The sequence below is a fragment of the Castor canadensis genome, chromosome 11 (genome assembly GCF_047511655.1).
Source record: "Castor canadensis chromosome 11, mCasCan1.hap1v2, whole genome shotgun sequence".
In the NCBI taxonomy this organism is placed as follows: domain Eukaryota; kingdom Metazoa; phylum Chordata; class Mammalia; order Rodentia; family Castoridae; genus Castor; species Castor canadensis.
In genome coordinates this window covers 134,897,848-134,918,097 of record NC_133396.1, presented here as the reverse complement: position 1 = coordinate 134,918,097, position 20,250 = coordinate 134,897,848, and the positions used below count along the sequence as shown (strand labels likewise).

At 32.3% G+C, this 20,250-nt stretch overlaps 1 protein-coding gene across 8 annotated transcripts in view; it reads right to left on the bottom strand.

The window, feature by feature from the left end:
- Positions 1–20,250, bottom strand: part of Kcnt2 (potassium sodium-activated channel subfamily T member 2) — a 363,205-nt gene that overhangs the window by 165,182 nt on the left and 177,773 nt on the right. For all 8 annotated transcript variants that reach the window (XM_074048756.1, XM_074048753.1, XM_074048759.1 and 5 more), the window contains one exon: positions 11,452–11,560. In XM_074048756.1, coding sequence (XP_073904857.1) covers positions 11,452–11,560 — 109 coding nt within the window. The remainder of the gene's footprint in view (positions 1–11,451; positions 11,561–20,250) is intronic.

The window sequence follows — 20,250 nt, the reverse complement described above, 5'->3', positions numbered from 1 at the left end:
CTCCTCCAAACAACTCCATCTCTTATATCTATAGGTACCCCTGCTTTAAGCTTCCTTCGGTGCTTGTATATATTAAGTCATCATACAGGTTCTTCCTTCTTCAACACTGTTATTCCTACTAGAATGTAACTTTCACAAAAGTGTGAAGAATGCCAGTCATCTTAAGGTGAGCAGCCTGTCAGTCTTCACCAAGCTGTGTGGGCGGTGGTGTTCTATTGAAATGTCCTTTTGCCACTTAGCAAGGCTGAGGATCTTTTCAGGAGCTAAGTAGTCCTTTTCATGCCTCTCTAACATGTATAAAGTGCCCATTCTTCTATGTGTCTTTGTTCAATATATATTTTCTATATATTTCAATAAAAATTTTACTTGGATGTGCTAATGGGGGTATTTTAATGCTAGTCTGGGGGCTGCTTTTAAAAATTTTTTTTGAGTAATGTGTTGTAAAGAGTGGCACTTTAATTTTGATGAAGACAAATTTATAATTTATTTTTCTCTTATGGCTTGTGGTTTTTATTAATTTTCCAAACTTAGAAATATTTACTACCCAAGTTTGTAAGAATATCCCCATGTTTTCTTCTGGACACTTGTAGTGTGATATTTTGCACTTAATTTAATGATTTATTACAAGTTAATATTATTATATGGTTTGAAGTAAGGCTCAATATATATTTTTTTACCCAATGAATATTCAATTGATGTAGAGCTATTTGTCGAAAACTAACATACAAACTTAATTAACGTGGAAAATTATTGGAAAACATTGGAAAATACATAGGTTAACAAATTTCAGGATTAAATTCAGTTCCATGAATTTTTTCTGTCCATGATTATTATTTCATGCTGTCTTAAATGTTTCAGCACTAGAGGAAATGTTTCAGCTAGGTACTACAGACTTTCTGACAAGGATTTTCTTTATCGTAGTTGCTATGGCTACTATAGTTTCTTATATTCTATATTGACTTTAAGATAATGTTAATTTTTCAAAAAGCCTGACATGATTTTAATTGAAATATCTATGGGTCAGTGGAATAATATGTACATAATAAACACATTAACATATTGAGTCTTCCAACACTCCCTAATGGTATATTCTTCAATTTATTAAGGTCTTTAAAATTTTTTCTCAGCCGTGCTTATAGTTTAATTTTATATTGCACACATCCTATTAATTTTTTCCCTATGACTTGCATATATTAATATAATTATAAAAGTTATATTTAATTTAAATGACTAAGACTTTGAAAACATAGAAAAATAAAATTAAACTGAGTATAAGATCATTTTGATCTTTGTAACTCAATCATTAATTCCACCAGTGTTATAAAATTATCATTTTTATAGAAATTATCATTTAAACTATGAGTAACGGCACTTCACTCTTTCTTTTCCAATGTGTATGGTTTATTTATTTATTTTGCTTGCCTTGTTGCACAGGTTAGGACCATCAATAGAAAGGTGAACAGAAGTAATAAGAGTAGACAGCTTTGTCTTGTCCTCCATATCAGAGTTAAGTATTCATCTTATAAGCATCAACTATAATGAAAATGTTAGTTCTCCTCTATATTCAATATGCATAAGTTTTATGAAAAATTAATAATGACTGTTTTTCAATGGAACGGACCTACTTTGTCTATTGGTGACATCATGTTTACTTTCCCCTTCAATGTACTAAGATGATTAATTTTATCTGAGTTTTAAATGTATGTGACCTTTGTAGCCTTGGAATAAACCTCACTTGGTCACAGTGCATTCTTTCTATAAGTTATTCAATTTGATTAGCTATTGATTTCTTGAAGATGTTTTCAAGTTGGCTCATGAGAAGTATCAATCTGTAATTTTCTTTTCTCATTATGTCTTTGGCTTTTGCCTAATCCAATAATACTGCCTTCATAAAATCCAAAGGAAATTGCTGCTTGCTTTTCAATTTTCTGGAAGAGGTTTGATTTCTACCTTAATCACTGTCACTTAGAATTTCCTGTTTATTGACCTGTCTACTAATTTTTTTTAATCCTGTTCAATGTGATTGTTACTTTATAAGATGTCTAAATTTTATTTACTTTTTAAAAAATGTGATGTTATTTTGTATAATCAATCAGATATCTCAAAGACCTTGTTTGTTTATTTTATGTTTTATATTAATGTTTGCAAGAGCAGTACTGATGGACAGAATTCTAATATGGGCTCAAAGCTTAGAGCTCCTAGTGAACACATCTTACGTAACATTCTTGAGTGTGGAACATGAATGCAAATATGATGAGATTACACTCCTGTGACTTTACAGTACATAACAAAGGGGAGTCAGCTGGCTTTGAGTTAATAGAAAAAGAGGCTATAACCCCAATAGAAGGACTAGAACTTTCTGAAAGGAGAATGTCAAAGCTGCAACAGATCTACCTGATGGCCTTGAAAAACAAATTGCCATTTGTAGAGGGAGTGCATGTGGCAAAGACTACGGGGCATTGGGAGTCTCAATGCTACATCTTCCAGGACTACCAAAAAACAGAAAACGTGGAAGAAGATCCCCTGCCTTAGATGCAATCACAAAGCCAGTGGATACCTTCATTGCAGCCTGCTGAGACCCAGATTAGATGAACCAAACAAACAATTCCTCAGATCCTGACCCACAGAAACTAAGGAATAACAACTTTATTCTGTTTTAAGGTGGAAAGATAGCTGTAATTTGTTTTAGATCAACCTTACTGGCAAACCACATTGCTTGTAAAATTTCAAATGTCCCGACTAATCACTAAGATCTTTCTACCCAGACTGATTAAGCGTGAAAGTTTCCCCATCATATTTGAGCTATGGAATTATTCTGCTTATGTTTCTTGTTTGTTTCTAGCCTGGCCTTGGATTTTCATTAATGCATGTGTAACTTAATACTTAGAAAAAAACAGAGGGAGCAATCTTATGATTTCTGGTGTTCTTTCCGTATTTTACTCTTTTCTAGAGTTCTCCCTCATACGTCTCAACATAAAATATTACTTTTATGTTTGCAAAGTTTTTCACATATTTGGCCATATTTTTATTTCACTGAATTATGTAGTATTACTTTTAAACACGCTTATTGGATATTTTGAGTTTCTAGGTCTTATAATATGTTCTGTACAGTATAGTAATAAATTCTGTGAGTCAAGCACTATGGCGTCAGTGCAGAGATAAAACACCTAAGAAAATCATATTTTAGTGTTTGCCAATAAGCAATCAGTGAGTTAACTGCTACAACAGAATTCTTATTAATTATGTGGTCATACTAAAAAAGATGAGTGGTATGAAAATAATAAAATGATTTCTCTCTTTCCTCTAGGAAAATTGATTATTTTCCTCACAGTCAATTGATTATTAAGTCTACAGAACAGTTACGAAATATTTCACTTTCTTTTTCACTCTGGTTTAATTTCTCAGTGTCTCTCACCTGAACAACTGTAATAGCTTCCTGAATAACCACTCATTGGGGTTTCTTTTTGTCTTCTCCACTGCACTCAACATTTCCTCTAGATGTAATTTGTTATCTAGTTAAAATTGTACTTTTTACTTTTTAGAAGACCAGAAATAAATATTTGTTTATCTACATTTATGGAATTAAAACAATGTTGCAAATAAATAAAATCAACTGAATTAAAATTTGTGTACAAAATTATAGACACACACTGAAGAGAAGCCTAAACAAATGAAAAGGGCAAAAAAATTAAGAAAGGATTAAGCTCGGAAGTGAGAAAGTACACCAGACAGAGTTGTCATGAGATTTAGAAATTCTGACAATTAATGCAGCAAAAATGAATATACTAGGATTGCTAAGAAGAGTGTATTCTTTCCTCTAATACATCCATTAGTCTCTCATTACCTCCACAACAAAATTCCAATTCCTTAGTAAAATCTAATTCACAACCACACACACATACATCAGCATGATACGTTCACACACACACACTTACTTGTGTGTATACTTGTGTGTACACAATATCAAGTGCCTATACTGAGTGATTTAAGACACTGATTAAATTAAATAAACATCACATTATAATAATTGTCATCTTTGCTTCCTGGAAATCCTACTATTAAGAAGTCATTCTCTTGGGGTTAAAAATTGCATTTTAAACTCTTCTCAAAGCAAAAGCAATTACGTCAGACATGAGGAAATTACATTAAATAAAATTGTAACGATTGTAGGTCCACCAGATCATCAAGCAATATCCAGAGAAACTAGAGCTTAGTTGGAGTTGTGCATTTTGATATACATCTGAGGGGTGTCAAAGGAAGAGAAGGGGATTACATAATTCAGGCAAGCTCAATGTAGAAAACAATAAAGTTAACTGGAGTGGTTTTCTAGGCAGTAAGCAAAAGTGCATTGCCTCATTCCTTGTTAAAGGGTGTGAGGTAAAAAAACTGAGAAAAGTTGCCACTGGAATAGACAGATTGTCTTGTTCATCATATCACCAGGGGTAGAAACAGGTTGTTCACTAGGACTCAAGAAAATGTTTTGAATAAGAAAATGAGAGACAAAGCAGAAATGCTTGATCTTCTTCACAAAACATAAGTGTCAAAGAATTACTTCACAGACTGGAAATCATAGGCCTAGTATATGATACAATATATCTGCTATTTTCCAAAGACAGCAGAATATTCTAGTCTGCTTTTCAAAACCATGATATTGAACATTTCAGAAGTATGTAACTACAACAAAATTGATGGAGAAAAGCTTAGAGATGCCTTGAATAATTGGTTTATAAGTCTTCATGCAATATGTCATGAAATACCTAATGTTCAGTGTCAAGTTAAATAGTGTTAGTGAGAAAGAGAGAGAGAGAGAGAGAAAGAGAGAGAGAGAGAGAATAAACAGGGCAGATATTTAGAGCTAGTTAGGAGGACCACATATCAAAATTTCAAATGCTACAAAGGGGAAAAACAAATGAGTTATTGAAAATTTTATGAGGTGGAATGAATTCCAGTAACATATTTCACCTAAAAACAATGTGGCTGAGCATTCATCATTTTGATGAAATGGACCAAGGTCACCTAAGACGTTAGTATCAGGTGTTGTGGGACACACAGGGTATATGTGAACTGTGTTAGATGCACCACTCCTCTATAAATCTAAACCTCTTTCAATAAAAATTAAAATAAAGGAAAAATTCAAGATAATGAAAATAAAGCTTTATGATCATCTGAATTTAAGAATACAGTCTAAAGTATGTTTTGCAATGACAGCTGACAACATTTGAATGTGAACTGGATTCCTGGATTATCAACTTACTTAAGGGTAAATTGTGAGTGCAGGTGTGTAGCAGAATGTTCTTCTCGGAAGAGGCATACTGAAGTTAAGTGAGTGCGTGTGTGTGTGTAAGCACGCACAGACAGAGAGACTAAGTAAATGTGCCAAAATGTTAACAATCTGTAAACATAGATGGAGTGAATGCAAGTTTTCAGCAGTGAATTATTTTAGAAGTGTAAGGTACATGTTTTCAAGTGAAAAGGTCACAAGAGAAGACAAATGAACAAATAAGGACAGTCCAACGAATGCGGGGTGTGAAAATGATCTGAAGTAGTTTCTCCATGGCAAAAAAACACCAAAGTAAAAAGATTTCCACCTAAAACAATTAAGAATTTTTAAACATTTGTTGTTTTATGGTTGAAAATGTAGAAATTCTTAGCATCATGTTCTTAAGTAGGTTGTAAGAATGGTTTAAGATGTCTATGTGGGCGTCACATGGGAAATGAAACCTTTCAGCATGAGAAACTCACACTTCACCATTTGGTGAAAGGCAATGCTGCACACCATATGTTATTTAGAAACAGTTAAGATAATTTCCAATATTTGTATTGCTTAGAAATATTTTCACACTCTTTTTGAGGTAAGAAAAAGTGAGGCATTGAAAAATCTAGTTCTCTCTAAAAGATAGACGGAGGCTAAGCTGAATAAAACCTTCATTTTTTGGTCATTTCTCTAAGACATAGATGTATGTGTGCATGTATTGTCAAGAATATTGTCTTTGCAATGGTAGTCATGCTATCTACAAAAACAAAAATACGTGAATAGTATTGCTAAAGTATATTTCCTTTTTCTGGTAAAGTATATTTTCTTCTGCTGTACATTTAAGTTCTTAGTGTAATTATTTTATTAATTACTGGAAGAACTAACTCCTACAGTTTTAGTATAATGAGTCATCCTTCTAGACATATTTTAATTGTAAAGCAGAAAGGATTTCATTCAGTCAGCAATTCACTATTGAAACAGGGTTCTTCCTTTCATTCATGAAGAATAATCAAATTATGTTACATACACAATGTAACAAAAGCATGGACAATAAATCTTACAGAATTTATAGGTAATTATTAGAAAATTATAGAAAACACATAGGTAATTAATAAATTTCACTTATCAATAGATTTTTGGATTCCTTACTCCTACCTACAGGTGAAAATTGATCATCTTCTTATATTTGTTAAAATGAAGTGGGAAATTTTCAGGACACCCAATGGTTAAAAGAAAATTAGGTAAGGAAAAATATAAGCAAATATTAACAGACTACATAATACTTTATCGGGAGGATGGGAACAGAGGGTTAACCTAAATTTAGCTACCCTATCACATTAATTACCATCCCACTTCAGCTGACTAGAAAACAAAACGCAAACTTCCTTTAGACGAAATTCTCTAACTGGAGAGTACAGTCTGTTCTTAACACTCATTGAAGCACATTCAAGGTTTTTTCTTCCTGGTAAAATGCATGCGTCTTTTCATGTGTGCTTTTTTTCTTGGTGTGTGCAGTGTGTGTGTGTGTGTGTTCGAGGTTGAGGAATAATTTTTGGAATGCAGGGTGGAGAAGGAAATACAGGCTTCATTTTAGTGTTTGAATTTTGTTCTACAGAAACACATCTGAAAACTGCTCTTCCATATTTTTACCTTTACATTATGGTTTTGCATGTAGGAGCAAACAATTGATGAAGGACGCAACAATATGAAGGCAAAATTTTTCTAGGTCATTTTAACTCAGATGTTTGAATTTGGAGAGGCTTTGTTAGAATTGTTGATCCCATGCGAGACTGACAGGGAACACAAAATGTTACACTATTTTATATTACTCATAGCTATGGAACACTGTCACTCCCTCTGTCATATGTTTCAGTACCAATTGCTATTTCTTACAAATATATTGTGTTGGTAAAATTGTTTCACACTGGAAAAGTGATCTAACATAACCAGAGTTACCTCAGCATTTGACTTTGGTCATGAAAGTTGACAAAAACAAAATTGGGTAAAAGTGATGATATTGTAAAAGAATGTTACATTCATAGAGTGGAAAAAGGAAATGTGCATCTATTCAGATGTTGGAGGTATGCATATATACCTACCCACTGTGATACACAATTGCAGTTACTATTACAAATGTTCTGTGGAACATGAAGAGCAGATGTATGCGTGTAGATCAGCTTGTGAGGACCCAGGAAAAGATAAAAAAGGGATATGTTTTAACATCTAAATGAGTCATGATAACAGAGTGGAGTTGGGTTGACACAATGAATAAGGCTGAGCTATTTAGGAAATGTAACTCATAGAATGTGAGGATGAATTGGATGCAGTAGATGAAAGACTCATGGATGGTTCTGAGAAGAATGGGTTAGAAACAGATCATAGAAAATCAGTAACTGCTTTTTTTACATCTTAATTTGAAATGTTACTAAAGGATAATTGGAAATAATGTCTATGCAGTTTAAGATATAAGACTAAAATACATAGAGACACAGAAAGAGGGACTTTACTTCAGAACTCATTGAAATTTATGTAATGCCTTCAGGAAAAAGTATAGAGAGAAAAGAAAATTCTTTGGAATTTTCCTTATAGAGTGTTGGTGATAAGTGTACAATGCAAATATTATTTATTGCCATCTGATGATAATTGCCTCTATTTTCCCAGGTTTACAGCAAGCCTTAGTATTTCCAGAAAAATATGAATTAAAATGGTTTATAAGGATACTTATGTCTATACATAATTTAAAGACATACTTTTGATATATTATCATCAGTTATTTTCCTCTGTGTTATTTTAAAGATAACTTGCCTTAGGCTAGGAGATTTTTATTCCTAGCTCTGTATAATATTGTCTTTCTATTCTTTCTCATTTTTAATTGTGAGTGGATGTTAAATTCTCTCTCAGATGCTCCTGCATCTATTGAAATGATGGAATGACTATTCTCCTTTAACATGATAATCTATATCTGGAATAATTTAAACTTACTGATGATATATTCTTTTTCAAAATACATAACTTGGTTTTGTTTTGCTAACATATTTTAAATAATTTTTCAACCATGTGAACCAATTAAATTAGTCTTTAAATGTTAGTTCTAATACTACCCTTAATGAGTTTTGCTCAAAGTCATGTTAGTTCCATGTTTCTCCATGGAGAAATAGCTTTCCTTTTGTATCCTCTGAGAAAATGTGTACATGCTCAGAAACATGTACTTTTGAATCTTTTTAATAACTAGCTTGTAAGATACCTCAAACAAGCTTCAGTAACTTTTCCTGGATATAAGTAGCATAAAAATTGTTATGAGGGTGAGAAACAGGTTCCCAAGGTATTAGTGATACCATTTACTACAACAGGTATCATTTACTGGTGACTGGTTTTCTTTTGAGTATGTTTAAGAAATCATAACAACCCTATGGGGTAGTTTCTCTTAGCATCCTTTTTTGTAAATTGTAAAACTCAAGTTGAGAGATAAAAAAAGGCTGAGGTCATGAACAAAGTTTTCACCAAGAAATGTCCCATTCTATAATTTGCAATTTTAATCATTTTAATTTGATAAAATATTACAAAAAGGCCAAATTGTTGAAAGTAATGTTTGTTTCTCTATGAGCAACATTTGCCTAACTTTTCTTCTTGGGAAATTTGTGATCCTAGAAACAATCTATTATCCGTGAATTACAGTTTGATATTACTTGAAAGTCATTATAATTTATAGTAAATGAGTTTATCTTCAGAAATCTCATGACAGTTATTCTACTGAGCATTTCATTCTTCTTGCCTCCCCTTAGGCTCATTTTTAAAAATTTTTTATCTTATTTTCATAATATGACTAAGAAAGCATAATTTTTCTATTGCTGTGATCATATCTATGTGGACTTTTCCTTTTTTGGACCTGATAAAAATGTAAAAGATGATTTTAATTGTAATGAACAGTGTGATAATTCATGAACAAATTCATTTCAATATAAAATTTCAATAATTTACTTTTATGAATGACAGTTATTTGTTCAGAAGAAAGGTACATAAAGGCTAAGAATGATAGCTCTGCATAAGTATTAAGTTGCTACAGTACTTTTCCATTCTAATATTCATATATTTCTATACATTGAATTCTGAAGTCTGTTCATTTCCTTTAGTGGCAAGAATTTACTTTTTAGTAATTTTCCTTTGGTGGTATTGGAGTCTGAACTCAGGGCCTCACACTTGCTAGGCTCTTACCCTTTGAGGCATTCCACCAGCCCCAGGGATTTACTCTGAAAAATAGATTATAGTTCTGGTAACATTTTCACAATTTAGAGTAAGGTTTAAGTTAGGTTTTAGGCTAAATGTGTGGAAATAAAATGTACAATTCCATATCTTATGAAAATTGTAGTAGTGCTTGTTTGATACTCATGATACACAGGACAAGAACAATATGAATTATGCCAAAGGAGTGTGACTTAAAATGAAAGTGATTATTATTTTATCACAAACGGTATTAGCTTTCTAATGCTAAAAATAACAAGTAACCTCCACACTTAGTGACTTAAAACAACCAACAGTTTACTTCTCAAACTTGTGTGGGCCACCATGATTCCTTGAGTTGACTGATAAATAAGTTGAGAACTGAACTACTGGGGTTTGGGGATGGATGAGCCACACTTTTCCATGTATCTTTCATCCTTGGAGAGACTAAAAAGAGTTTCTTCATAGGCAGTCTATGAGCTGTGTTCTAATAAGAGCAGCCAAAGCTGCATGACCTTTAAAGGTTTAGCTTCTTACATCATGTTGCATTCTCTTGATCAAAGCAAGTCTCAAGGCAAGCCCGTATTCATGGGGTGGAGAATTCAATTTCACCTCTTCATGGAAAAAGCTGCAAAGTCTATGCACTGAAGTAGCATAGCTTCCCAGGGACTATCATTTTAACAACCTACCACACAAACTGACAGCTTAACACACTGCCATTTGATAGGTGACGCCCATAAACTTTTGAACCTCATGCTGAGATATAAAATACATTATTCTGATTTGAGAGTCTCATACATTACCTCAAGCTTTTTTATGGCATTTTAATGAAACTAGGATGCTCTCATCTTTTCACACTATAAAATAGAGTGCCTTTTTATGTGTCATAATCTCAGCTGTAAAAGAATTCAAGACACCATTGAAATGAATTTCAACATGTCAAAGTAAGAAATATTGAGATGAACTATTGAGAGAGAATTTTTAAACAATGCAGTCATTTTGATAGGATCATCAAAATAATAACAAACTAAAAACTTGAAAAAAGATCAATGCAAATAGTCTGTAAGTTTTTGATGATAAAAGGAGCTTATTTCAGCATGTCTGATCTATCTGTGTGGAGTGTGTTAATGGATTGCTAAAGAAGGAAAGATGAACCATAGATTGTTCTTGATTTCAGTAATGCCACATTCAAAATTACAAGTTGTCTACCTATCCTACACATTATAGTAGTAGTTCTAAGATGCACAGACTAAAAACTTATTTATTGAATAGTTAGTATGTTTCAGATACTATTCATTTAATCCTCATTGTTAACTCTAACCATTGGAACAGAGGCTTTGTGTATATTAGAGCTTTTCAATATGAGACAAAAATAGCACTCAAAATACTAATGTGCTTACCTAAGTCATAAATGATGGCATTCAAACTTAAGTTTTTTATTTATGAATTCGCCTAAGACTCATGTCATTACTGCTACACTAAAAGTTTTTCACAGCAAATTATCAGGTACAATGAATACTTTTCAAAAACATTTTTGCATTTATAAATGATAATAAAAACAAGATATCTTACTTTTGGTTATTTTATACAATCATTGTATAATAAGTTTTTTGTGTGTTTTAAATAATCTATACAAGGTATTATCTATATCTAAACTTTATGATAAATGGATACAGTATTTGAAATCCTTGTTTATCTTATGTACAAATCTGTCACTGCTAATCTATTTAGGCTTAAAAAGATATTCAGTAAATTCAACTGCTAAAATCACTATGTTATATAAGAAAGTAAAAACTCACCCCCAAAATTATCTCTTCGCATATTAAAATAAATAAATCTTTTTATAACAAGTAGAAGACGTAAAGGACATCCTTCCTGTTTTATAGAATCATGAATATAGTGAATTTAAAGACATAGCTGTTAAACTGCAATGGGTGTTTGAAGGAATTCAAAGGATCTCATTCAAGGTAAAAACTTACCTGCAAATTTGATATGAAATTTATTTTCAGGCTTTAATATCTGGACATACAAAGGGCAATTTGGAGCGAAATCTTTAACAGCCCATGCTCTCAAAATTGTTTGGTGATCCTGAAAAGATAAAAACCAAACTATCATGAGAAAAATTTAAAGTTCATAATATATAAAGTAAAAATAATCAAGCAATATGAGTGTTAAATGGTCACATGTACAGTTAAAAATTGAACATGCAAAGCAATTTATCTTGAGATCTTACTTTTAAAACATTTGCTATTTCTATAACAGAGGTTAACAATGCTTAATCAATCAGCACTAATTACTAGCACTTAGAAAATTATTAGAGACTAAAAGGAGCAGATAGGCAATCTTAAAAGTAATTTTTCCACAAAATTACTGGTAGTCAGAAGCTCCAAGAATTGCAGCATGACTAATATAGCATTAATCATAATATGCAATATCCATGATGAAGTAGAATATGGACTTGTAATATTAACATAATTAAAAAGTCTGGTAAAAGGAAAATAATTACAATGACTATACATATTAAGTTTTTAATATCACAGTAAAGGTATAGGGGTTTTCAATGTCTTTGTATGAGTTTGTGTGTGTGTGTGTGTGTGTGTGTGTGTGTGTGTGTGTGTGTGTGGAGTGTGTGTGTGTATGTGTGTGTGAAAAGATGAAAAGTTGTCAGATATAATTACAGTAATGAAAAACTTAGGATGATATGCTTCAGAGAGAGAATTAAATTCATAACATGAAGTCTTACACAAAGTACTCACCTTATAAATGAATTGGATATATTATAGCAAATTATTAGAGAAACATATCCCGGAGTTAGCTAACACATTTTATAAAATGATGCTCTAGGGTACAGCTGTTGATATACTATCCAAAGCTACATATGGAGCTTAAAATAATTTAACAAAAATAAAATAAAGAATTCAATGTTTCAATCATACTAGCCACCTAACAAGTGTTCAAAGCCACAAATGGGTGCCATATTAGATAGTGAAGATTAAGAGAATTTCCATCATCACAAATTTCTAGTTCACAATACTGCTAGGGAAAGGAAGATCAATGTGTGATACAAATGGATATGTGTGATTGCTCTTTCAAGCACAGGAGGAAGAAGCTGTTGTTAGTTGTTGGTAATTGCTCTAGGCTGTGTCTTTGTGCATACCTCCCCAAAAATTCATATGTTGAAATCTTAAACTCTATTGTAAGGGCATTTGGAGATGGTGCCCTTGGATGCTGATTAGATCATCTACCAATGGAGATTTTCTTAAAAGGAATTAGTGTTGTAAAAAACCCTTCAGAGAACTCTCAAGCTCCCCATAGCCATGTGAAGATGCAGTAAGAAAATAATGGCCATAAACTAGGAAACCAATGCTCTCCAAGCACTAAGTCCAAGGCACTTGACTCAGTCTCCACAACTTTGAGGAATGAATTTCTGGTCTTTATAAGCTACCCATTCTATTGTTTTTTTAATAATATACTGAACTAAGACAGTAACTTTAAGTGACATGAAAGTTGATTAATAGTAGACCAGAATAGCAACAGTGGACAATATTTGTCTTTAGGCAAACATTCAAAATATGATGAAGACAAAAATAATGTTACTAAGAAGATTCAACAAATGGACATCTGTTAATAGATTTAACATGATTTTAAATCTGAGGTTAGAATATTAGAAATTATTCAATGGTTGGTTGCTATTTCTTTCATTACAAGTACAAAATCTTAAATGGAAAGAACAAAATTGCATGTAAGCCACTAAAAAAACCACCAAAATATAATCTTTATTTGATTTTACCTGTTTTAGTATTCTGCTAAAAATTATAAACTATTTTTGGATTTTTACACTGTTTGTCCCTCAGTCCCTCATTTGGAAAATCTAGATATTTTATTTCTCACAGGACTGCAAAGAAAAAATAAGTAGCATACATAAAGCTCTTAATAGAGATCAGCAGTTAGTTAATTTTGAGTAACTACAGATGTTTTGAGTATTATGTGTATTCCTTTGGAAGAATATGAAAGAATCCAACACTTTTTAATATAACACAGTACCCAAAATACAATGCAACACTGTCCAACATGCAAAGCGCTAGCAAATGTGACCTATTTTCATGGGAAACAAACAAAATGATAACCAGTGGATGTTAACTTCCAGACAGTCTGAAGGTTAAAGTTATCAAACAAGACCAACAGATACTAATGGAATATGACCAGTGAGGTAATGGAAAAATACACTTGCAATAAGTAAGAGAGAAAATTACAACAAAGCAATAAAAATATTTTTAAATGAAATAAAAGAATCTAAGGTCATTAAAAATATTCACTGGCAGCTTTAGTTAAGAATGGAAGTGACAGAAGTCAGTGAACCTGATTGTATATCAGTAAAATGAACCGAATTTGAAAACAAAGAGAAAAAGGAAGTTGACACAATGTACAAAATGTCATATACATATATGTATCATGTATTATATAAACATGACTAGATTCCCAAGCAGAAAACAAAAGAGGAAAAAAGCCAGAATAGACATTTAAAGAAATACTACCTGGAAACTTTCTGATTGTGTTACTTAAATGCATGTTATGCACAGGTATGCATGTGCAGGCTGTACATATTATATACAGATTTTTTGAGGAGCTCAGAAAACTCAAAATAGTCTTGACATCACTCAAAAAAGGAAAGGCACATGGCTTGAGACTCTCATCACAAATCATGAAACCAAGCAAGAAGGAAAAAATATCCTAAAATTCAAAATAAAGGCCAAAAAAACACTATGCGACCAGAATTCTACATCTAGTGAAAAATTCTTCAACCAGGAATATGAAATAAAGGAGTTTTTAAAGAAAGAAATCTAAGACAATGTGTTTCTCATCCTAAACTGAAGTCATTTTCCTGTTGAAAATCTTTCCATGTCCCAGAAGCCAAATGTTGGATTTGTCTGTCTCGTTTTCCCTGTATTTAGTAAATTCCCAAGTCTTTTTGATTATGACTTTTAAATATTTCTGCAACGTGCTCACTTCTCTCCAGCTCAGTCCCACAACTCAAATCCAAATAACGGATACTTCTGGCTTGAAGCAAGGGCAACGATCTCCAGCTACCTTGTCTATTTTAAGCTTATTTTTTCCTACGAATTTTGCATTCCTGACAGATGAAATATTCTTTCAAACTAAAATCAAATTTTTGAACTTGGCCTAGCATCAAGCCTAAATTTCTTAACAAGTTTTGGAAAACAAATTATTAAACTTCCCAACTGACTTCCCAACCTTTGCATTCTTCAGTGATAACACAAATTCTCTACTCTGGAGCCTCTGGGATGTCTGACATGGAACCATTTGACAAGAACATTCTGTTCTGGGAAGCTCCTATTCCCTGCTCCCATCACTCTTTAAAGTCACCGGTCTAGGCCTTTTCTCATTCTTCACATAAAGAAGTGTTGAAGTGCATAGTAGTTTGTCCCAATAGTCACCGTGCTTGCCCTTTCATGACATTAATCCCACCTAAATTTTAGTGCTGTTTAAAAAGTTGGTCATCACTAACCTCTACCACCTAGCACACATTTGCATTCTAGAAAGATAATTAAGCAAACCCAGAAAGATAATTAAGCAAAGCCATTTCTTTCAGCCCAATGATCATGAAATGACATAAAATAGTGAACCAGGCTACAGAGAAAACATTTAGTAAATAGTTCTATTCAATGGATGAATAAATGAAATGCAGCACTTATCCTAAAAATCTATACATAAAGAAAAAGGAAACGAGCAGTATATTATGGTATAAGAATCACATGAACAATAGAACAAAAACCACTTTCCTAATGCATAAAATAAAGCTAGCCTAGAAACAAAATTTCAGCTCATTCTTCTAACAGCTGGGGATGAGAATGATCTTTAATATTTGTCGCTGATAAGTTCACTCATACATAATGTTCCACATTTCAAAAAGTGAAAGTACTGATTGTGATAACTTGGAAAAATGAGGCTGTAATAAGAAAGGAAAGTCACATGGGGCATCATCGTGATGTCTAGTGTTTACAGTTACTGTGAACACAGAGCATTTCACCTAAGGTCAGTAAAAAGCAAATCAGCCAAGAATGTCTCGGTAAAACTCAACTTTGTAACTGGAAGTAGCAAAAAATTACTCATTGGTGTTCTATGGACTTAAATAAACCATTTTTTTTTGGCAGGTAATGCTTTAAGGAAATCCAAATGGCCCATGAAAAACTGTGACATTATAGATGAAATTTTATGCATGAATGTGTAATTTTAATAAAATTCTCAAATGGAGTCTATGACCCAGGAAATAAGAGGCACTTCCAGGGTTGGCAGTGTGGCTTCAATGGTAGGCGCCTGCCTACCAAGTGCAAGACCCTGAAGTTCAAGCCCCAGAACCTACAAAAAAAAAATCACTTTTGATCCAATTTTCAATTGATTAACTATGACAGCATTACCAAGCAGCACTTGGTAATGCTATAATTCTTTTATATACAAGTAGGTATATTTACCTACTTACCTAATTGCACTCTGCATTTTAAGTTCCCTAATTATAAAGTAAAACTGAATCATAAAACTTAAATTAATGTGTATAATACAGCAATTGAACAAAGTAGTCACAAAGTCATAAAGTAGAGATTAAAAAAGACATAGAAAACTGAATGAATTTCTTTGGAGAAATGCTTACCTAAGTCCTTTGCTCATTTTTTTGCTATTAAGTTATAGAAGTTCCTTATACAATTTTAAATTAATCCCTTATCAAACAGATGTTGCAGAAATTATTATCCTTCATTCAACAGGTTGCTTTTGAATCTGTTCCTTTCTTTCCTACCTTCCTTCTTTTCTTCTTTCCTTCCTTTTTTCTTTCCTCTCTCTCTCTTTCTTTCTTTCTTTCTGTCTCTTTTTCTTTCTTTCTTCCTTCTTCTCTCCTCTCTCTCTGTGCAAAATTTTTATTTAATGTACTCCCATTTGTATATTTTTCTATTTTATTGCCTGTCTTTTGGTATTTTATCCATGAAACCAATGCTATGACCAATAACACAAAGTTTTTTGTTCTTATGGTTCCTTCTAGGTGTTTTACAGATTCAGAATTTAAGTTAACGTCTTAATTCTAAATTGATTTAGTTACTTTCCTTCTTTTCAAAGTTTTTTTTTTTTACATGTGGCTCTCCAGATATAGCAACACCATTTGTTAAGAAACTATCTGTTTGTATTCTTGACAACCTTGCCCAAAATTAAGTGACCATACACACCTGGGTTCATTTTAAGTCTTTAGTCTACTCCATTTTGTAAGTATATATCTTTATGCCAATGCCATACTGTCTTAATAACTATAGCTCGAAATAGTTTTAAATCAGGAACTGTGGTGGCTCCAACTTCCTTGTTCTTTCTCAAGGTCATTTTGGCTATTTTGGAACTTTTGTAGTTGTATAGGAATTTAGGATTGTCTTTGCTATATCTGTAAAAGAAAAACAGTTAATGGGATTTTGATGAGGATAGCACAGAATCTTGATGTGTATATCACTTTGGGGAGTATGAGCACGTTTACATATCAAGTCTTCTAATCCATAACCACAAAGTGTCTTTCAATTTATTTGTGTCTTGTTTGGAAGTTTCAGTGCACAAGTCTTTCAGTCTTTGGTTAAATTTATTCCTAAATATTCTTTTGAGGCAACTGCAAATAGCATTGTTTATTAATTTTCTTTTCAGACGGTTCATTGAAGAAATGAAAATGATTTTATATGTTGATGTGGTACACTACAATTTCACTGAACTCATTTATTAGTTCTAAATTTTTAAAATAAAGATTCAAGTTTTTATACATGAAGGATTATGTCATCTGTAAACATAGACAATTTTACTTATTCCTACTGGATGAGGATGTCTTTATTTCATTTTTCTAGTATTTGTTGCATAGAAGGGATATTGTGGGGCCCCTTCACCTGTCCCTGGTGGATTATTATTGTGTGGAGTTGCATTCCTTCTATGCATATATCACTGAGTGTCTTAATAATAAAATAGGGTTAGAATTAAATTTTGTGATAAGCTTTCTCTGCATCTATTGAAATAGTTATGTCTTTTTTTACTCTTTGTTCTACTAGTGTGATGTGCCATGATTGTTACATTTTTATGTTGAAACATCTGTCCATTATGGGGACAATTCACACTTGATCATGATGTATGATTCTATTAATGTGCTATTGAATTTGATTTGCTCTTATTTTGCTTTGAGGATTTTCTTGCCTTTATGTTTGTACCAGGGTTATTGTCCTGTAATTTTCTTTGCTTATGCTATCTTTCTCTAACTTTGGTGTCAGGGCAATGCTGGTCTCATGAAATGACTTTGTATCAGCTCCTTAATTTTTGGAAAAATCGGTTTTGGAATGTTTGGTAGAATTCACTTGTGAACCTGCCTCGTCTTGAGTTTCCCTCTGTTGTAAAGTATTTAATTATCATTTTAATCTTAATTTTATAATTTTTTTCTGTTCAAATTTGTATTTCTTCATGATCCAATAATGATCTATTGTATGTATTGAGGGATTTATCTATTTCTTCTATGTTATCAAATTTTCTGGCCTATAATCAGCTACAATAATCTCCAAAAATCTTTTAATTATTGTGGCGCACTTAGAATGTTGCATTTATTGTTTCTTATTTTATTACTTTAGTATTCTCTACTCTCTCTTGCTCTCTCATTAGATTTAGACAAAAGTTTATCCATTTTGTTTATATTTTAAAACTCTATCTTTTCAAATTGTATCCCAGTCTATATTTTGTTTATTTATGTTTTAATCATTATTGTTTCCTTCTTTCAGTTAAATTCATGCTTAATTTTTTTTCTTTTTGGAGTTCTCTCTTGGTGCCAAGTTGTGTTGGCTAGATTTCACTAAGTCCTGAGAAGTCCTATCCTATCCAGTAACTTTTTTTTATCACTATTGCATCTTTCATGTCTAAAATATCCTTTTCATAATAGTTTCTATTCCCTTCAATAATGTAATCATGTTTTCTTTCATGTTCTGGGAACAAATCTGCAAATTAATTTTAAAAGGTTTGCTAATCCAATCATCTTTAACACTGCTGCATATATATCTCTATAGATATATATGGACTGATTATTTTTTCCAGGTTACCAAATATGGGTTTTACTTCTTTGCATATCTAGTAATTATGTTTGAGGCTGGCCATTATGAATATTGTATTGTTGAGTTTCTATATTTTTTATTACTCTTTAAAGATTGTTCAGGTTTGTTTTGGTGGTTACTTGTAGATAACATATAGCCTATCGATCAAATTTCATTTCAAGAATTTTAGAGTAACATAGTTTAGAATTGCTTTTCCCTTATCTTATAGAGTGGCCTTCCTAGAAACTGTAAAGATGATCTGGTCATTCAACATCTCTTCACTTTCGATGGTTAGCAGTCTATTTTCTTAACCTCATACAAGATTTGGATCTTATTTTCCTTTTCTCTGGTGTTTTTTTTTCTTTTCTTAGTTATTATTCTTTGCCTAGCCTCATGTAGTCTCATCTTGCATATGTGTTCTGTTATTCAATTAAGTCTGAAAGGAACCACCAATGCAGATTATTGGAACGTATTTTAAAGGAACATCTTCTTCCTCTTGGTACTCAGCCCCACAAATTCCAGCCCTCTCACAACTTCCTACTGTTCAACTGAGATTTCCATCCTCTCAGCTCAGTGAAACTATCATGAACGACTTGGTTTATCCTCTTGTGCACCAGGATCTCATTTATGGTTCCAGCACAAATTTGTTTCAGGGCTGATCTCACTGTTTTTCTTACCCTTATACACCACATACCCACATCATGTTTTTCAGTTTCAAAATAATTGCTTTGTATATTTTGTGCAGAATTCTAAACATTAACGTGGGAATTCTATTCTAGGACTAGTTGGTCCCATATGGCTGAGAGCAGAAGGGTTTCTTATTTACTTGTAGGCATGCAGGCTTTAATTACCCAATATTCTACCAAAAAACTACACTTGTATGATCTCCAATGACCTCCATCTTGCCAAATTTAGTGACCAACAATTTAGTGCAAAGCTTCTGAAATATCCCTTCCTTCTTGAAAAGCACCTTTACTTAGTTTGTGCATCCCACTCTCGGTTGGATCTGTTTGTTATTTAGTCTTCTTTTTTAGATCTTCTCTGCTGGATTTTTGCCTCTAAATATTAAACTATACCTGGGTTTAGTCTAAAGACTTTTTTTCCCTAGATACATGAAATCTCTACATGATCTCCAATGCCTCCAAGTCCTGTGACTTTAAGGTACATTTCCAAATTTACCAACTCTAGACATACATATTTAGTATTATATGCTTCATTTAAATGCAAATCTGTAATCTAAATACCTGCTTAATGCTTGTGGCTGGATAGCTCACAGAGATTTCACATTTCATTTGTTGAAAATATTATTACCTTTCCCAAACTTGCTTCTCCTTAAAGATTTCAATGTCAAAAAATGTCAATGAACTATTTAAATCTCACATAATCTAGCACTTATATTTGTCTTATAAAACAAATATTATAAAACTTATGTTCTATATGTTGGTAAATTATTTCATTTTTACTTTCAAGCTATACCCCATTCACAATCTTTTCTCATCTCCACATTAGCCTACCTAGTTAATCCAAGTATATTATTACTCATTAAAATTACTCTTCTCAGGCTTCTAACTAATCTTAGTTCTTCACTACTTTCTGTTGCACCCACAATACACTTATTTCCAAGTTGCAACTAAAGTGATTTTTTTCTACTTCCCTCTACCAGATTAAAGTGATAAT